General features: G+C 45.6%; 1 protein-coding gene across 1 annotated transcript in view; it reads right to left on the bottom strand.

Annotated features, from left to right (window-relative positions):
* POC1A (POC1 centriolar protein A) overlaps positions 1-20,514 on the bottom strand; it is a 56,748-nt gene that overhangs the window by 24,002 nt on the left and 12,232 nt on the right. The window contains exons 4-6 of the mRNA XM_068251593.1: positions 10,884-11,063; positions 6,664-6,771; positions 1,951-2,066 (exon numbers count right to left, since the gene is read on the bottom strand). Coding sequence (XP_068107694.1) covers positions 1,951-2,066; positions 6,664-6,771; positions 10,884-11,063 — 404 coding nt within the window. The remainder of the gene's footprint in view (positions 1-1,950; positions 2,067-6,663; positions 6,772-10,883; positions 11,064-20,514) is intronic.

Below are 20,514 nucleotides of genomic sequence, written 5' to 3'. Positions count from 1 at the left end.
CGATCCCCGATGAGCGACATAAGTGAAAGGTGTGTGCATGCACCTTTAGGCAATACGCTGTATTTAATCTAGAAACACCCCGTTTACTTACCAATAAAGAGAAATAAGAAGGGCAGTATAGGTACTCTTAAGGTGGCCATACACTGGTCGATTTGCCATCAGATTCAACCAACAGATAGATCCCTCTCTGATCGAATCTGATCAGAGAGGGATCGTATGGCCACCTTTACTGCAAACAGATTGTGAATCGATTTCAGCCTGAAACTGATCACAATCTGTGGAGCTTCCGCTGTTGCAGCCCCCCCCCCTCTTCCCCCTGTATACATTACCTGCTCCGGCCAGCGCGAGTCCCCTGGTCTCTGCTGTCTTCTTCTCCGCTCTGGACCGTTCCTACAGCTACCGAACTTCCTGTCCAGGGGAAGTTTAAACAGTAGAGGGCGCTCTACTGTTTAAACTTCCTGCCGGGACAGGAAGTCCTGTGCAGCTGCAGGACCGGTCCGGAGAAGAAGACAGCAGAGACCAGGGGACTCGCGCTGGCCGGAGCAGGTAATGTATACCCGCTGTATTGCGTCGGTCATTCGAACGCCGCTATCGACGCACTTCCGACCCGCTGGCGATCGAGAAAAATCTTCCGCACGGACGGATCAACGGGAACTATCGATTTCGGACGGAAATCAATAGTTCTGTCAGCGGTGTGCGTGGAGATTTCACAGCCGATTCGATCACGGTGATCGGATCGGCTGTATATCGGCGGGAAAATAGTTAGGTGTATGGGCCCCTAAAAGGCAATCTGAAGTGAAAATAAACTTCTGATATAATGATTTGTGTGTGTAGTACAGCTAAAAAATAGAACATTAGTAGCACAGATATATGAGTCTCATATTGTTTCCACAGCAAGAAACTTCAGTTATCTATGGAAAAGAGCTTCTCTGAGTAATGCTATTTTCTGAAGCACTTATCTCAACTGTCTCTCACTGTTTCTTGTTTGTTTAAGGTTTTTCTGCCAGAAGTTCAAAGAGTCAGTAGCTCTGCCCTGTTTCATCATTTAAAATACAGAGTGTAATTTTTAAACTGCAAATATTAGAGAATGATGCAATGTTATAGAAAAACAGCCATATAACATGCAAATAAAAAATATGAGACTCTTTTCTTTGCTACTAATGTTCTATTTATCTATACTACATATACAATTCATTATAATATTTATTTTTTCCGCTTTAGTGTCACTTTAAAGGTGTCACACGCTTGGGTGTTGCACAGGAAACTTGCTATTTAACATTAATCCCACCACTGGTCCAATTGCCATCAAGAAAGTGGGGTGGGGGATGCAAAATATTTACAGCTAGACTGGAAGAAAGCAGCCGGACTCCAAATCCATTTTCCGCTGTGTTGTTTCCCTTACTAAACGACTTGGTGAAAACTGATGATTGCAAATTCTTATCACGGTGACTCAGCAAAACACTGGCAACACCACCTCTCTCAACTTCCTGTTTTCAGTCAGGAAACCAACTACTGTTTATTTACACAAGGTGTGTCTCAAACGTTACCCTTACTGCCAGTTTCCTTGCCCATAGAATAAATTATATTTTTATTTACATTTATGAACACCCTCAGCATAGCTGGCCCACAGCTATGGGGATTTGGATGCGGTATGCAAACAAAAATACAGCCTCAGCATGCGAATTCGGATGCAGCCTACTGATTTCCATAGGCTGCGATACCCCATCCAACTTCACGTACAGGGCAGGGAAGCGCTGCAAATCGCCCCTAGTGGAAATGAGCCCATACTGTATGCTATGTTAGTCATTGACTGCACCATAAGCAAAGTTAGATAATCACTGAGAAGCAGATATTGTCATATATACTGGTAATATTCCCTGCTCTGAAACAACGCACTGCAATTATTCCCCAACACTGCCTACGGTAGTCTATGCCTCAGGTGGTGAATACCTTGGTAATGTTGGATTAGTTTGTTCATTCGAATGTCCCAAACTTTTACTGTGTTGTCTGTACCAGCAGCAGCAATGCAGGTCCCACTGGGGTGAAAGTCCACAAAGTTCACAAACCTGCAACACAGAATGGTTAAAAGAAACACGGAGAGGGTCCAATGGCACCAGAATTAATAGAAAAAAATATACATCACATCAGACAGGTATATTTACTGTTTTATTACTCTACCCTATAAAAAAAATAAGAGGTATGTGTTCACAGTGATAGAGGACACTATATGCAGCACATATCCCCCCCTCCACCCCCCGGTTGGGGGTCTGTCCTTCAGCACACACACACCTTGTGTCCTGAGGGCAGAGGAAGAAAAAAAATGATATACACATACATACATAATCGAAGCAGCAGCTGCGCGCCAATGCAAAATGTGGGGCTGGGGGGAGGGGCGCCAGCATCATTTCTCCCTCTCCATAGGCCCACTCTCGTGTCCCCTTGCAGAGTACTGACGCAGGTGTTCAACTCACCTGTCCGTGTGTTTTGGCTTCTGTCTACTTCCTGTTTCCCATGAAGCATCATGCTGAGGAACAGGAAGTAGAGAGAAGCCGGCTTTCAGAACGCACGGACAGGTGAGATAAATGCCCGCACAGCTGCGCCAATACTCTCAAAGGGGACACAGGAGGAGGGCCCATGAAGAGGAAGGGAGGAAAGAGGTCAGCCCCACTTTCTGTATCCCCACATTACTCACCGCCGGTGTACCATCATTTTTGCCTGTGCGTGAATTCAGCCTACAAGGATAGGCTTGGAGCGCCGACACTGCAACCCAGTGGCACCCTCCTCCCTACCCAGTGGCACCCTCCACCCTAACCACTGGCACTCTCCTCCCCACCCAATTTTTACCCTCTCCCATGCACTGGCACCCTCCTCCCACCCAGTGTCACCCTCTCCCACTGACTGGCACCATCCTCACCTAGTGTCACCCTCTCTCACCCACTGGCACCCTCCTGAAAAAGTAGGAATGTGGCTTAAGGCCACACAGTGGGCACAGCTTAAGTGTCCCTCTTTCTCATCTTCAAAAGTTGTGAGGTATGTATGCATATATTTGTATATTCTCCATGTGTTTGCATACCTTTCCTCCAGGCACTCCGGTTTAGGTAGTTTAACTGGTTCTACTACAAACTGGCCTCGACTACAACAGGAACAAAACTCAATTACTGACCATGATAAGGATTAAGTTATAAGCTAGTCTGAGGGACAGTCAGTGACCTGCTCATGTAAAGTGCTGTGGAAAAGTTCAGCACTTTATAAATAAACAGTAATAATTCAAAATCACACATATGCTTAGACTATTGTAGAATGTCTCTTGAAGTCCACAAGGTGGCACTGTTCGGACTATGAACAGATGTCTTAATGAAACACAAGGCTAATTTTTTCTTCAGGGGCTCCCCTTTCCTTATGTAAGCATGTCATTTTTCACCAGGGCTGCAGCTTGGGTTTGCTTTAAAGTGCACCTAAAGTGAACTTTAAAAGGCTAAATTAAATTTCCCCCAGAGAGTTTATGAAAAGCCCTGCTAAATCACATTACTTTGTCAGGGCTCCTGACAAAGCCCCACTTAGTCAGGAGCGCAACATAAAAATCTGAATCTGTCTTGTCTGCAGGAAAGATATCAAATGTTGCTAATCCCCACCCCCTTCAGTGATGCTGCTTCCCACCCACCTGCTGTTCTGTGTGTATGCATTTCTCTTGACTGTTTTTGCTATTAAAGCACACCTCTGGCATAACCTAAAATAAAAACTAATGCATACCTAGTGGTATTAAATTATAATGTCCTCACACATTCCATTAGTAAGACATGCCTTATCGGTCAGGATTTGGCATGTAGCTCCACCCCTTTCGGGGTGTGTGTGTTCTGCACTGAAACCCGGCTGATACGGGTCTCCAGTGACACTTGTTATGGTGGCCATACATTAATCGATGGGCACCTGATTTAGCCAAAAGAACGATCCATGTCTGATCGAAATCTGTTCAGAGAGGATCTATTACTACCACACACTAGAAATAGATTATTAATAGATTAAATCTATTATACAGCAAAGTCCCCGTTATTCGGAACTCAGGACACCGGAAGTCTCAACTCACCTGCATGCCTGAGGGATAACAGGGGCTGTGCTTTGGGGGTTTTCAGAAGCGTTTCCAGGCAATGAACTACTCACTGAGCCTCCAGTGACGTCTTGTAGCTTTCCTGTTGCTCCTAGCGGCTGGCGTCCGCAAACCGCTCCTGGCGTGTCACATGACCTGATGCAGATGACGCTAAAAAGCCACTAGGAACAACAGGAAGGCTACAAGATATCGCTGGTGGGTATTTGGGAGGAAGTTGTGCTTTTCAGCTGGTGCTGGATACTGGGGACTTTGCTGTAAATCTACAGGACCGCCAGTACCCTTTTGTATCACCCGCCCCCAGAGGTTTAGACCCAGCTCTTCCCCCAAATAATAGTGGTCCACCGGGACACCATGCAGTCCATAGCATCCCTGCCACCGTTCGAGTAAGATCTGCCATCCAGACCAATCAATTTCATCCAGAAATCGATCGAAATTACCATCTCTGCGATCAAACCTCTGCCAGGTCTGATCACAGAGATTGAATCTGCCAAGGAAAATGTATTGGTGTATACCAATAAGTATTATTCATTTTTTAGGCTACACCAGAAGTGCTCTTCAAATCACGTTCTTCCATATACTGTATGAATGTACTGGGTATGCTTAAAAAAACATCCACACACACACAAAAAAAAAAACACGCATATGTTTAAATGCTCTGCAAAGTAGGGATGATCAATCGGATGCAAATCTTTCCAAGTTCATGCAGGATTACGTAAATTTGATTGCAAATTTAGGCAGCTTGAAAATGGACCAATCAAGTCCCACCCAGGGTTAAATTGATTGGCCCTTGATAATCCTGCACGAACCCGGAAATATTTGCATTTTATTGATCATCCCTACCTGCAAGTGAGATCCCTGCCTTACTTGGCCCTAATCATCATCTGTCTCCAGTGACTGGACTGCCCATGATAATGGTACGTACACACTTGCGATAACGATAGTTTACAAGGAACGATAGTTACCAGACCAACAATATTGGAACGATTGGAATGCAACGATGGGATGCAGCAATCATCATACACATTTTAATGATCGTTCTCGCAGAAAAAAACAATCAGAGGGAAATGTTGCGTACATATTTCTATAAAATTAACAAAACAAAAAACAATCAAACGTGGGGTTACAATAGATAAGAATATACGTATGATAGTTAAGTTGAAAACAAAGTTTGTTTGAAATTTATAATGTAACAATCTTTACGGGCCACGCTACACAAGAAGTACGGAAGCCGGGCACAATCCAACGCAGGCGCATTGGCCCTTGTAACGATCGTGCTCGGCAGAGAACTGTACACACTATAGTTTTGTAACGATTGTCGTTCAATATGATTCATCCTGCTGGATTTTCTCATCATGCCGATATAGTTCGTTCGTCGTTGTACATCAAGAAAACCTGTACTGAAAAAAGTTCCCCTGGGGGGTACTCACCTCAGTAGGTGGAAGCCTCTGGACCCTATTGAGGCTTCCCCCGTCCTCCTGTGTCCCACGGCGGTCTCGCTGCTGCCCACAGAATGCACAGGCAACAATGGTCAGGCTGTGCAATATTTACCTTTTCTGGCTCCAGCGGGGGCGCTGTTGCAACTCTTCCCACAGAGATAGGCGAAAATAGCCAATCTCCGTCGCGTCCGCTATACTGTGCAGGCGATTTGCGCCTGAGCAGTACAGCGGCCCGACGGAGATTGGCTATTTCCGCCTATCTTCGAGCAGAGAGCGGATACTGTACCTGCGCTGGAGCCAAATATTTACATCGCAGTCGCTCCGGGAGGATTTTCGCCGCCGTCGTGGGACCGAGGAAGACGGAGGAAGCCTCAATAGGATCCGGAGGCTTCCCCCACCCGAGGTGAGTACCCCCCAGGGGAAGTTTTTTCATTACAGATTTTCTTTAATGTTTGTTTGGTAAAGTTCTTTACCCGATTGTCGGCAGACCAATCATTAAAGAGGAACTGTAACGACAAAACGGCCCCTGGGGGGTACTCACCTCGGGTGGGGGAAGCCTCAGGATCCTAATGAGGCTTCCCACGCCGTCCTGCGTCCCTCGGGGGTCTCGCTGTAGCCCTCCGTACAGCCGTGACGCAATATTTACCTTCCTGGCTCCTGCGCAGGCGCTCTGATGCCTCTCGGCGCCGAAGTAGGCGGAAATACCCGATCACCGTCGGGTCTGCTCTACTGCGCAGGCGCAAGTTTCCGGCGCCTGCGCAGTAGAGCGGACCCGACGGAGATCGGGTATTTCCGTCTATTTCCGTGCAGAAAGTCGCCACAGCGCCCCCGCTGGAGCCAGCAAAGGTAAATATTGAACTGACAGTCGGCACAGTCGCCGGCTGTTCGGAGGGCTGCGGCGAGACCCCCGTGGGACAGAGGACGGCGTGGGAAGCCTCATTAGGATCCGGAGGCTTCCCCCACCCGAGGTGAGTACCCCCCAGGGGATCTTTTTAATGTTAGAGTCTCTTTAAGCTGCTGTTTCAAACGACCATAGTCGCAAGTGTGTACGTAACATAAGAAGCAGATCACAAAGCTGGCTGCTCTGACTCACTGGGCTTTCTAGTGGGATTGATTACTTACCCTCCCTGCTCACAGAAGGAATGGATACATTCTCTGCTGGTTTTATCCCACACTTTTATGGTTTTATCATCGCTGGCTGAAACAATGAGTCTTCCGTCCGGTGAAAACCTACAGATATAAGCATGAGTTATAGTAGTTTGAAAAGACAAAGTGGTGACAACAGATGGAAAATGAGATACCAAGAATTCTGGCTTGCATGTACATCTCATGCAAATTGTATGCAGGTTGAAACTTGGCCAATTAAAACATCAGCTCAGGTACAATTTAAAGGACAAATGGAGATGGGTATGGAGGCTGCAATATTTATTTTATTTTCAGTAATACCAGTTGTCTGACATCCTGCTGATCCTCTGCCTCTAATACTTTTAGCCACAGCCCCTGAACGAGCATGCAGAAAATTAGGCGTTTCTGACATTGTCAGATCTGACAAGATTAGCTGCATGCTTGTTTCTGGTGTTATTCAGACACTACAGCAGCCAAATAGATCAGCAGGGTTGCCAGGCAACTGGTATTGTATAAAAGGAAATAAATATGGCAGCCTCCATATAACTCTTGGTTCAGTGGTCCTTCAAAATACTCACTTTCATTTAGCTCTTGATGACTCCAGTGCATTTCTTATTCTGCCTGTACCCAATAAAAGGGCTCCTTTTGCCCCCTGCTGGATTTTTCAGATATTGTATATTATGAAGAATGTAAAATTCAAACTTCCAGGTGGTAGGAAAATACAGCTGGGAACTGGTGAAGGGAGATCATAATTCCCACCAAAACCAATAATTAAAATATTAGTACTGGCTGCTGGCTGAACATGTAAAATACCTAAAAACTTAAAGGGTAACTTTACTTATCGGTAGCCCCCAAATATGATTCTTCTTTCTGGGGCTTCACTCCTGTGCAGTGTGGTTGTGCTTAAAGTGTACCAGAGATGTTTAACTAAGCAGCTTTTATACTTACCTGGGGTTTTCTCCAGCCCCATGCCGGCCATGGGCTCCATCGCCATTCTTTTGTGCATGTGTGTGTGTATGTGTGTGTGTATAGGGGTGTGTGTGTATAGGGGTGTGTGTGTGTATAGGGGTGTGTGTGTGTGGGTGTGTGTGTGTGTGTGTATAGGGGTGTGTGTGTGTATAGGGATGGGTGTGTGTGTGTGTATAGGGATGGGTGTGTGTGTGTGTGTGTGTATAGGTGTGTGTGTGTGTGTATAGGTGTGTGTGTGTATAGGGGTGTGTGTGTGTGTGTATAGGGGTGTGTGTGTGTGTGTGTGTATAGGGGTGTGTGTGTGTGTGTGTGTGTATAGGGGTGTGTGTGTGTGTGTATAGGGGTGTGTGTGTGTGTGTGTGTGTGTATAGGGGTGTGTGTGTGTGTGTGTGTGTGTATAGGTGTGTGTGTGTGTGTGTGTGTGTGTGTGTGTGTATGTGTGTGTGTGTGTGTGTGTGTATAGGGGTGTGTGTGTGTGTGTAAGTACCGTAAGCTTCCTCCTATCACCTTACGGCGGCAGGGAGGGAAGGGACAGTGGCGGGGAGCCGGTAAAGAACAGGCTTACGATAATCTAAGTGTCTGCGCTTTTTTTAAATGGGGGACAACAGAGCCTGGGGGCACAGTGTAAGGACAGAGGCTGGGCATTGTATACAGAACGTGCCTCTGTATCCTAATATGATTTCACAAGCCCACCTCAGGTTCTCTTTAAGGCATACCAGTTTGCTGGCATCATGCTGATCCTCTGCCTCTAATACTTTTAGCCACAGCCCCTGAACGAGCATGCAGAAAATTAGGCGTTTCTGACATTGTCAGATCTGACAAGATTAGCTGCATGCTTGTTTCTGGTGTTATTCAGACACTACAGCAGCCAAATAGATCAGCAGGGTTGCCAGGCAACTGGTATTGTATAAAAGGAAATAAATATGGCAGCCTCCATATAACTCTTGGTTCAGTTGTCCTTCAAAATACTCACTTTCATTTAGCTCTTGATGACTCCAGTGCATTTCTTATTCTGCCTGTACCCAATAAAAGGGCTCCTTTTGCCCCCTGCTGGATTTTTCAGATATTGTATATTATGAAGAATGTAAAATTCAAACTTCCAGGTGGTAGGAAAATACAGCTGGGAACTGGTGAAGGGAGATCATAATTCCCACCAAAACCAATAATTAAAATATTAGTACTGGCTGCTGGCTGAACATGTAAAATACCTAAAAACTTAAAGGGTAACTTTACTTATCGGTAGCCCCCAAATATGATTCTTCTTTCTGGTGCTTCACTCCTGTGCAGTGTGGTTGTGCTTAAAGTGTACCAGAGATGTTTAACTAAGCAGCTTTTATACTTACCTGGGGTTTTCTCCAGCCCCATGCCGGCCATGGGCTCCATCGCCATTCTTTTGTGCATGTGTGTGTATGTGTGTGTGTATAGGTGTGTGTGTGTGTGTGTGTGTGTGTATATGTGTGTATAGGGGTGTGTGTGTATATATGTGTGTATAGGGGTGTGTGGGGGTGTGTGTGTGTGTGTATAGGAGTGGGTGGTTGTGTGTGTATAGGGGTGTGTGTGTGTGTGTGCGTATAGGGGTGTGTGTGTGTATAGGGATGGGTGTGTGTGTGTGAATAGGGGTGTGTGTGTGTATAGGGATGGGTGTGTGTGTGTGTGTGTATATAGGTGTGTGTGTGTGTGTGTGTGTGTATAGGGGTGTGTGTGTGTGTGTGTATAGGGGTGTGTGTGTGTGTGTGTGTGTGTATAGGGGTGTGTGTGTGTGTGTGTGTGTATGTATAGGGGTGTGTGTGTGTGTGTGTGTATGTATAGGGGTGTGTGTGTGTGTGTGTGTGTATAGGGGTGTGTGTGTGTGTGTGTATAGGGGTGTGTGTGTGTGTAAGTACCGTAAGCTTCCTCCTATCACCTTACGGCGGCAGGGAGGGAAGGGACAGTGGCGGGGAGCCGGTAAAGAACAGGCTAACGATAATCTAAGTGTCTGCGCTTTTTTTAAATGGGGGACAACAGAGCCTGGGGGCACAGTGTAAGGACAGAGGCTGGGCATTGTATACAGAACGTGCCTCTGTATCCTAATATGATTTCACAAGCCCACCTCAGGTTCTCTTTAAGGCATACCAGTTTGCTGGCATCATGCTGATCCTCTGCCTCTAATATTTTAGTCATAGACCTTGAACAAGAATACAATACAATACAATAACATTTCTATAGCGCTTTTCTCCCATAGGACTCAAAGCGCTTAGGCTCTCTCAGATTCAGTAATTAGTAGGATGAAGTATTCACACAACAAAAGTTATATTTCTGCAAATGCCAGACTAAACAGGTGGGTTTTCAGTCTGGATTTAAACACGTCCAGGGATGGAGCTGTCCTGATCTGTTGAGGTAATGCAGATCAGATGTTTCTGACTGAAGTTTGACTTGAATCTAGCCAACTCCAGTTACAAGCTTCATGCTTGTTTCATGTGTATGATTTAGACATTACAGCAGCCACAGAGATCAGCAAGACTGCCGGTTCAACTGGAATCGTTTATAAGGAAATAAAAAGCGACTTCAATTCTGCCTTTTTCCTTTTTTTTTTCTTCCTTTGCCACAGCTTAATGTCAATAGCACAGCTAATATCGCCTAGACAACAGGCTTAACTCACTGTGTAAACGCTTTAAAGGGAGAGGGTATTTAAATTCTAGTCGTAGTGTCCTTTTCTAAGTTTTCATATCTGAAATATGAAGCTTCTTGTTATTTGCATGCTGAGCTAAGCTTGTTACCGTAGCTAAAGAAAAAAAAAAAATAAATAACTTCCCGCAATACCACTTGTACTATAGAATTCCTGCAGTTAGGCCAAGGCACCCAAGACCAGGTAACATGAAAAAAACATGGGACATATAGGGAACTATTTTGGGGAAGGGGGGGGGGGGGGGGACGTTTTTGTTTTTGTTTTTTTTACACCAAGAAAAAAAACCTTATTGAAAGAAAAGTTTCATACAGCACAACCAGTGCTGGGCAGATAAAGTCATCATGTTAATCGCAACAGATCTGGTATAATTAGAACATGCACATTGGGAATGTACAAAATAATAGGAAGGGAACACTATGGGCACGATTGATGTGTCAGTAGATAGAAGAGCATGCAATATATATATAGGCTTAGTTGAAGGCAGGTTAACTTAAGGTCCTCAACAAATACAAATACACACACACACACACACACACACACACACACACACACACACACACTAAAAAAGGGAGTTTACACTTACTTGGCACAGCGAACCCAGTTGATATGCTGGTTGAGACAGAAGAGAAATTTCTGCCGGTGTACCGTCCACACTTTCACCGTTTTATCATCAGATGCAGTGACCAGAGACTGACCATCACTAGAGAAGCTGACACTTCGCACGGTGCCCGTGTGAGCCTTGAAAACCGTAGACTCTCCTTTCCTGGAAGCAGGAAATAGCATCTTAAAGCCATTATACAGTGCAGCCAGTGTTGGAAGCCAGAGACATGACCATAACTGATGAGGGTATGATGTATAAAACTTACAAAAGAGAGAACCTTGCTGCATTGCCTAAAAAATAAACTATGTATGTCCTATCGAGCAAAATAATAAATGTTAGTTACATAGGGATCCTCCTGGAAAGGCTGTAGAAGGCATCAGGTTGAAAGGGAAACCCAAGGCAAACCTCAGGCAAAAAAAAAAAAAAAAAAAAAAAAAAAAAGGACATACCGTATATCCTCGAATATAAGTCGACCTCGTGTATAAGTCGACTCCAATATTTGACCCTCTTAACTACTTCCTGACTGCGTCACACCGATGGCTGTCGCTGCGGCGGCAGCCCCAGGACCACCTAACGCCGATTGGCGCAAGGTCCTTGGGGTCTGGTTTGCAGGCGATCGCGCATGCATCCCTGCTTGGATGGCAGAGCTCCGCCTTCAGTCTGCCAGCGGCGATCGCCGCTGGGAGACTGTTAGACAGTGTAACCACCGTCTATTTACTAGGTACAGTGCTGCGATCTGAGGCAGCACTGCACAGGGGACAGCCGTGTGACACGGCTGTCCCCTCCAGAGGCAGTGAAGAGATTGGCTGTCATAGGCTGAAGCCTATGACAGCCCATCAGGCGGATTGGCTGGCGTGGAGAGGGAGGGAGGGGGGGAAACCACAAAAATAAAATACACATTTTTATTTAAAAAATACTGGCAAAAAATTAAATAAATAAACATTGGGGGAGTGATCAGACCCCACCAACAGAAAGCTCTGTTGGTGGGGAGAAAAAGTGTGTGTGTGTGTGGGGGGGGGGGGAAGAAATCACTTGTGTGCCGAGTTGGATGGCCCTACAGCGAGGCCTTAAAGCTGCAGTGGCCTAATTTGAGGAAAATGGTCTGGTCTTTAGGGGGGGGGGGGGGGGGGGGTTAAACACTGTGGTCCTCAAGTGGTTAAGCTGGATTTTTTTTTTTATTGACTCAAATATTAGTCTACCCAGCAAAGTTAATGGCTGCCCTTAGGAACCAGGAGGAATTAACAGCTGCACTTGGGGTAAGTGACTGCAATGCATACAGTATTGCGGCCATTAACCCCTCCTGGCCCCTAAGTGTAGTCAATAACTCCTCCAGGCCCCCAAGTGCAGAAATTATTCACCCCCCCCCCCCCCCTGTTAATTTTGGCTAGGACTTTCAGGCCTGTGTTTACTTGGCATTTCCTTTATCAAGAAAATGTCACCACTGAGTAAATTGCTACAAATGGGAATGTCACTATTAGTACACACATAAGGCCTCGTTCACATCATATGCGCTTACGTGCGGATATGGAAGCACGTAGGATGTGCTGAAATGCAGGAACGGCAGAAGGGCATAGACTGCCGCAGCAGTACGATGCACTGGGAAGTGCTTGCGTACTGCTGCCTGCATTTTGCCCGCACCGCAGAGCTGATCCCATCACTGTCAATGGATGGGATCAGCAGCGCAGATGGCGTGCGATCGGATGCGCTGCGTTCCGATCGCACAGCCATCTGCGTTGGCTAGATGTGAACGAGCCCTAACTCAGTGTGTTCAGTGTTACCCGTGACTCATGTATAATTCGACCCCTACAGTTTTATTTAGCGAGTCAGACCTAAATTTCCAGACTTATAGTCGAGTATATACAGTACTTAGGGCCTGAGCCCACTGACGCAGTTGTGTCCATTTTTCAGTTATACATCAATGTTAGAAATGCTGAAAAGTGGACACAACTGCGTCAGTGGGCACATGCCCTTACCGAAGAAGACGGAAGCATGTGGAGACTTCTCATGCCCTGCTCGTCCCTGCCACCAGTTGCTAAGACCCTTCGGAAGATTCTGGCCACACTCCTCTTCAAGCATGAGCGCGGCCGTGCTGCACCCGCGCTAGCATGGTCACACCTGCGCAGTAGTGGACTTCCTATTGCTGTGCCACTTTTGCGCCAGCAGCACACAACCACTATGCCACCAGCAGCCACATTTAGAAGCCACCAGCAGCCACATTTAGAAGCCACCACGAACAACTGTTTACGGTTTACAGCACTGGTGCGTGTACATGTAAAAAAAAAAATGGTGCCCAGTAAAAAAGGGCACAGGACATAGCCGCTAGTAGAATATCGGTAAAATTACTGATATTCTATTACTTAATTACAATAGCAAAAGATCGGTAAGCTTTATCAATATTTTACTATGACCTAACATAACTCTATTCACACAGAACCCTCCCTCTACTGATGCCTAACCCTAATGCTGGGCATACACGGCACTTTCTTTCCTTATCAATCGAGCCGCTGATGGGCTCGATTGATAATATCTGACAGGTCTGATGACCTGCCGGATAAATTCCCCGCTCGATCCCCGCCGGCGGACAATAGAGGGGAATCGAGCGGCTGATAAGGAGCGCGGGCGGGGACGAGCGGGAATTGATTCGCGCAGACGAGCAGGAATTGATTCGCGCGGACGAGCGGGGATGCGCCGGCATCGAGCCAGCAACTCGATCCGGCGCACAATTGCATCCAGAAACGTGCCGTGTATGCCCGGCATAGGACTGGCCATAAAAGATAAAATCTTGGTTGTTCTATCTTACCATGTCTTATCAAAGTATTTTCAATTTGTTGGCCCTTATACCTGTTCAATCAAAATTGAATATTGTATGGCCACACTAGGACTCCCCTGGTGGTGCCTAACTATATCCCCCCCTTGGGGAGCCTAAACTTAAATTCCACCCCCATGCCTGGTGGAGCCTAACCTTAGCCCCTAGGGACCCCTACCCACAATTCTAACACTAAAGCCCCTGCCTCCATATTTTGGTCGCCTAAGGCGGCAATGTCAAAAGCCCCTATTAGCGGCTATAAACAGTAAATTGAGGCTATAAACAACTAAATAGAGGATATAAACAGTAAATAGAGTCTATAAACTGGTACCTCTGGGCGCTCAAATTACAGTTTACAGACGCTAATCACATCTATCGACATTACCGCTTTTTACCTGCTGCGGCTGGCCCAGCCTTACTCGTGAATCTTCAATCCGGCAAGTTTTTGTAGGCTCTCCCTGGGGGAGGGGCAATAAGGGACCAGAAGATGGCAGAAGAAGTCTCTATAGCAGGGGTGCCCTTCACTTTTTCGGCTTGTGAGCTACTTTAAAAATTAACAAGTCAAAATGATGTACCTATGTGCAATTTTAGGAGCAAAATTGTATTTACAGAAAGGAAAATCTAGTGGGGTTGGGATCTACCATGAAGTCCTTGTGATCTACCGGTAGATCGCGATCTACCTAATGGGCACCCCTGCTCTATACTATAGGATCATTTGTTAAACTGCTACACTATAGAATCTGTCTTCATTGCAAGCCCAGAAGCCTCCAATCCTAAGCCCATCATGAAGAGAGGTGATGACTTCTAAAAACATGATGTTCTGTCCTGCCTCTGCCAGCTGTCCACAAGCAAGTCATACCAGCCCTCCTGTCTACTACAGAACTCTCATTGATTTATTAAGGCCAGGAATGGGTGGGCATTACAGAAAGACATAAAATGTCAAAACCCTCATTCAGGCCTGTGGGGCTCCCTGGACAGAATCTGCAGTACAGGAAAGTCTCCATTCCAATACTCCAAAAGTATTGGTTTGCAAATTCAAAACAAACATTACCTTTGCTAATCTATATATTTTATGCCACAGGGTATCCATTTTAAGCACAGTGGAGAAAGTGATTACACTTTGGGGTCCGTTCACACTGAATTCGCTGTGTTTTATCCAGGGCTGTGGAGTCGGTCCAAAAATCCACCGACTCCTCAGTTTAGGATTCCACCGACTCCGACTCCTCTAATTTGCATATTACAATTTTGTTGATTAAAAGTATGTAACATGAAATTCGTCTCTTAACTGCCAACGCTTAGGAATTTTACAAGACAACTGAAGTGAGAAGGATATGTAGACTACTATATTTATTCCCTTTGGACTAAAACTAGTCCTTGGTAAGAGTACTTGTAAAAGGTACAAACCGGAACAAAGAACATCTATCAGGCCCTAGGCAATGTAACTGTGGGTACATGTAAGAATGATGTGCAGGTACTCTGCAGGGGAATGAGGAGATTGTAAACAGACAACACCTCTGTATTCAATGTGCACAGCATTCTCAGTGGATTCCCTGCAGCTCTGTGGGGAGTGCATATGTAGAGTATAGTACTACTGTGTAACAAAGTAAACCTGAGACAGATAAAATTAAAGTTTTATACATACCTGGGGCTTCCTCCAGCCGCCTTCAGGATAATCAGTCCCTCGTTGTCCTCCTCCACCACCTGGATCTTCTGCTAGGAGTCCAGGTACTTGAGCCAGTCAGGCGTAGTGCGCATGCACACACTCCGCCGCCAGGAGCATACTACACCTGTGCAGCACTATTGCGCAGGTGCAGAATGTTCCTGGCTGTGGGAGCGGCATGCGGCTGGACAGCGCTGACTGGCTAAATTTCCAGGACTCATAGCAGAAGATTCGGGTGGTGGAGGACAGTGAGGGACTGATTAGCCTGAAGGGGGCTGGAGGAAGCCCCAGGTATGTATAAAACTTTACTTTTCATCCGTCTCAGTTACCCTTTAATTTGTAGTCACCAAACCAAATTTTAATAACATATCAAATTATTTGATTTCATCAGCAAAGGGAGTGCATACATTTGCATAAATCAGCATCAGTGCGGAATTATTTCCATCTCATTGACCATCTCTATTAGTGACATGGCTACACATCAGGCTTTATTCTTACAGCATAGATGTTATTTAGTATATATAAGAGATTCCTGTGTACACATCATATATACAGTCACAATCAGATATGTATATCAGACCTTAAAAATACGGGGACTGCTTTATTGAAGCAGCACAAGTAACTAATTTTGATTGGTTTATTTCATTTTTGTGGACAAAGCACAGCTATTACTGTATATATACATTATTTTTAATGACTATTATCTGAGAAATAGAACATTTTATCATATTTTCTATTTTAATTACAGTTACAAATTCATTAGGAGTCGGAGTCGGTGCATTTTTTCCCGACTCCGACTCCAGGCACCCAAAATTGCCCGACTCCACGACTCCGACTCCACAGCCCTGGTTTTATCTCAACAAACAATATCATCAAATCCCATTGTTCACATCGGGTGCAACTGCTCCCGTTGGAGTAACACACTATTGCGGTAAGCATGCTGTCATTGTACTGTAGGCTTCACTGCAAAGTCGCATTGCTTGTCTAGGGCGTGATGCCACTTTTCGGGACTGTCACACGCCTATCGCAATTCAAGGTGCATAGTGTGAAGGGACTTTTAAAGGGAACCTAAAGTGACAGTAAGGTGACCAGTTTAAATTACCAGGGGCTACTTCCAGCCCTCTGTAGTCATCCTGGTAGCATGCGGTCATTACGCTTTGATCCCTTCAGCAGACTTCCCTTCTAAAAGCTGCATGTGCGGCCCCAGGGCACACTTTGCCTCGATCGCGCTTCAGCAACCAGGAGCATGCTGTGCTTGCACAGTTCATAAAAACTGCAACTGCGCACGTGCCAAACCCTCCCTGATATGTGATCAAGGATGGGCACGACTGGGAGCGTGCATGCACAGTACCTCGTGACTGGCTCAATCGGCCAGCTTTCGGAGGCGCACAGTTGTTGAAGGAATCACCGGAACAACAGCGAGGGACCAGGATGACTACAGGGGGCTGGAAGAAGCCCCAGGTAATTTAACCACTTCAGGACCACAGTCTTTTCGCCCCTTAAGGACCAGAGCCTTTTTCTCCATTCAGACCACTGCAGCTTTCACGGTTTAATGCTCGGTCATACAACCTACCACCTAAATGAATTTTACCTCCTTTTCTTGTCACTAATACAGCTTTCTTTTGATGCTATTTGATTGCTGCTGCGAGTTTTACTTTTTATTATATTCATCAAAAAAGACATGAATTTTGTCAAAAAAATGACTTTTTTAACTTTCTGTGCTGACATTTTTCAAATAAAGTAAAATTTCCTATACATTTGAGCGCGAAAGTTATTCTGCTACATGTCTTTGATAAAAAAAAAACCATTCAGTGTATATTTATTGGATTGGGTAAAAGTTATAGCGTTTACAAACTATGGTGCCAAAAGTGAATTTTCCCATTTTCAAGCATCTCTGACTTTTCTGCGCACCTGTCAGGTTTCATGAGGGGCTAAAATTCCAGGATAGTCCAAATACCCCCCAAATGACCCCATTTTGGAAAGAAGACATCCCAAAGTATTCAGTGAGAGGCATGGTGAGTTCATAGAAGATTTTATTTTTTGTCACAAGTTAGCGGAAAATGACACTTTGTGACAACAACAACAAAAAAAAAAGTTTCCATTTCTTCTAACTTGCGACAAAAAAAAAAAATGAAATCTGCCACGGACTCACTATGCTCCTCTCTGAATACCTTGAAGTGTCTACTTTCCAAAATGGGGTCATTTGTGGGGTGTGTTCACTGTCCTGGCATTTTGGGGGGTGCCTAATTGTAAGCACCCCTGTAAAGCCTAAAGATGCTCATTGGACTTTGGGCCCCTTAGCGCAGTTAGGCTGCAAAAAAGTGCCACACATGTGGTATTGCCGTACTCAGGAAAAGTAGTATAATGTGTTTTGGGGTGTATTTTTACACATACCCATGCTGGGTGGGAGAAATATCTCCGTAAATGACAATTTTTTTATTTTTTTTACACACAATTGTCTATTTATAGAGATATTTCTCCCACTCAGCATGGGTATGTGGAAAAATACACCCCAAAACACATTATACTACTTCTCCTGAGTACGGCAATACCACATGTGTGGCACTTTTTTGCACCCTAACTGCGCTAAGGGGCCCAAAGTCCAATGAGTACCTTTAGGATTTCACAGGTCATTTTGAGAAATTTCGTTTCAAGACTACTCCTCACGGTTTAGGGCCCCTAAAATGCCAGGACAGTATAGGAACCCCACAAATTACCCCATTTTAGAAAGAAGACACCCCAAGGTATTCCATTAGGAGTATGGTGAGTTCATAGAAGATTTTTTTTTTTTGTCACAAGTTAGCGGAAATTGATGTTAATTGTTTTTTTTCACAAAGTGTCATTTTCCGCTAACTTGTGACAAAAAATAAAATCTTCTATGAACTCACCATACTCCTAACGGAATACCTTGGGGTGTCTTCTTTCTAAAATGGGGTCATTTGTGGGGTTCCTATACTGCCCTGGCATTTTAGGGGCCCTAAACCGTGAGGAGTAGTCTTGAAACCAAATGTCGCAAAATGACCTGTGAAATCCTAAAGGTACTCATTGGACTTTGGGCCCCTTAGCGCACTTAGGGTGCAAAAAAGTGCCACACATGTGGTACCGCCGTACTCAGGAGAAGTAGTATAATGTGTTTTGGGGTGTATTTTTACACATACAGATGCTGGGTGGGAGAAATATCTCTGTAAATGACAATTATTTGATTTTTTTTACACACAATTGTCCATTTACAGAGAGATTTCTCCCACCCAGCATGGGTATGTATAAAAATACACCGCAAAACACATTATACTACTTCTTCTGAGTACGGCGATACCACATGTGTGACACTTTTTTGCAACCTAGGTGCGCTAAGGGGCCTAACGTCCTATTCACAGGTCATTTTGAGGCATTTGGATTCTAGACTACTCCTCACGGTTTAGGGCCCCTAAAATGCCAGGGCAGTATAGGAACCCCACAAGTGACCCCATTTTAGAAAGAAGACACCCCAAGGTATTCCGTTAGGGGTATGGTGAGTTCATAGAAGATTTTATTTTTTGTCACAAGTTAGTGAAAAATGACACTTTGTGAAAAAAACAATAAAAATCCAATTTCCTCTAACTTTTGACAAAAAATAAAATATTCTATGAACTCATCATACACCTAACAGAATACCTTGGGGTGTCTTCTTTCTAAAATGGGGTCACTTGTGGGGTTCCTATACTGCCCTGGCATTTTACGGGCCCAAAACTGTGAGTAGTCTGGAAACCAAATTTCTCAAAATGACTGTTCAGGGGTATAAGCATCTGCAAATTTTGATGACAGGTGGTCTATGAGGGGGCAAATTTTGTGGAAGCGGTCATAAGCAGGGTGGCCTCTTAGATGACAGGATGTATTGGGCCTGATCTGATGGATAGGAGTGCTAGGGGGGTGACAGGAGGTGATTGATGGGTGTCTCAGGGGGCGGTTAGAGGGGAAAATAGATGCAATAAATGCACTGGGGACGTGATCGGAAGGGGGTCTGAGGGGGATCTGAGGGTTTGGCCGAGTGATCAGGAGCCCACACGGGGCAAATTAGGGCCTGATCTGATGGGTAGGTGTGCTAGGGGGTGACAGGAGGTGATTGATGGGTGTCTCAAGGTGTGATTAGAGGGGGGAAATAGATGCAAGCAATGCACTGGCGAGGTGATCAGGGCTGGGGTCTGAGGGCGTTCTGAGGTGTGGGCGGGTGATTGGGTGCCCACAAGGGGCAGATTAGGGTCTAATCTGATGGGTAACAGTGACAGGTGGTGATAGGGGGTGATTGATGGGTAATTAGTGGGTGTTTAGAGGAGAGAAGATCTGCGGGCGATCTATTGGTGTGGGTGGGTGATCAGATTGCCCGCAAGGGGCAGGTTAGGGGCTGTTTGATGGGTGGCAGTGACAGGGGGTGATTGATGGGTGGCAGTGACAGGGGGTGATTGATGGGTGATTGACAGGTGATCAGTGGGTTATTACAGGGAATAACAGATGTAAATATTGCACGGGCGAATTGATAAGGGGGGGTCTGAGGGCAATCTGAGCGTGTGGGCGGGTGATTGGGTGCCCGCAAGGGGCAGATTAGGGTCTAATCTGATGGGTAACAGTGACAGGTGGTGATAGGGGGTGATTGATGGGTAATTAGTGGGTGTTTAGAGGAGATAAGAGATGTAAACAATGGATTTGGGAGGTGATCTGATGTCGGATCTGCGGGCGATCTATTGGTGTGGGTGGGTGATCAGATTGCCCGCAAGGGGCAGGTTAGGGGCTGATTGATGGGTGGCAGTGACAGGGGGTGATTGATGGGTGGCAGTGACAGGGGGTGATTGATGGGTGATTGACAGGTGATCAGTGGGTTATTACAGGGAATAACAGATGTAAATATTGCACGGGCGAATTGATAAGGGGGGGTCTGAGGGCAATCTGAGCGTGTGGGCGGGTGATTGGGTGCCCGCAAGGGGCAGATTAGGGTCTAATCTGATGGGTAACAGTGACAGGTGGTGATAGGGGGTGATTGATGGGTAATTAGTGGGTGTTTAGAGGAGATAAGAGATGTAAACAATGGATTTGGGAGGTGATCTGATGTCGGATCTGCGGGCGATCTATTGGTGTGGGTGGGTGATCAGATTGCCCGCAAGGGGCAGGTTAGG

Source organism: Hyperolius riggenbachi, chromosome 9 (genome assembly GCF_040937935.1).
Source record: "Hyperolius riggenbachi isolate aHypRig1 chromosome 9, aHypRig1.pri, whole genome shotgun sequence".
Taxonomy (NCBI): Eukaryota; Metazoa; Chordata; class Amphibia; order Anura; family Hyperoliidae; genus Hyperolius; species Hyperolius riggenbachi.
This window is presented reverse-complemented; position numbering and strand designations above follow the sequence as displayed.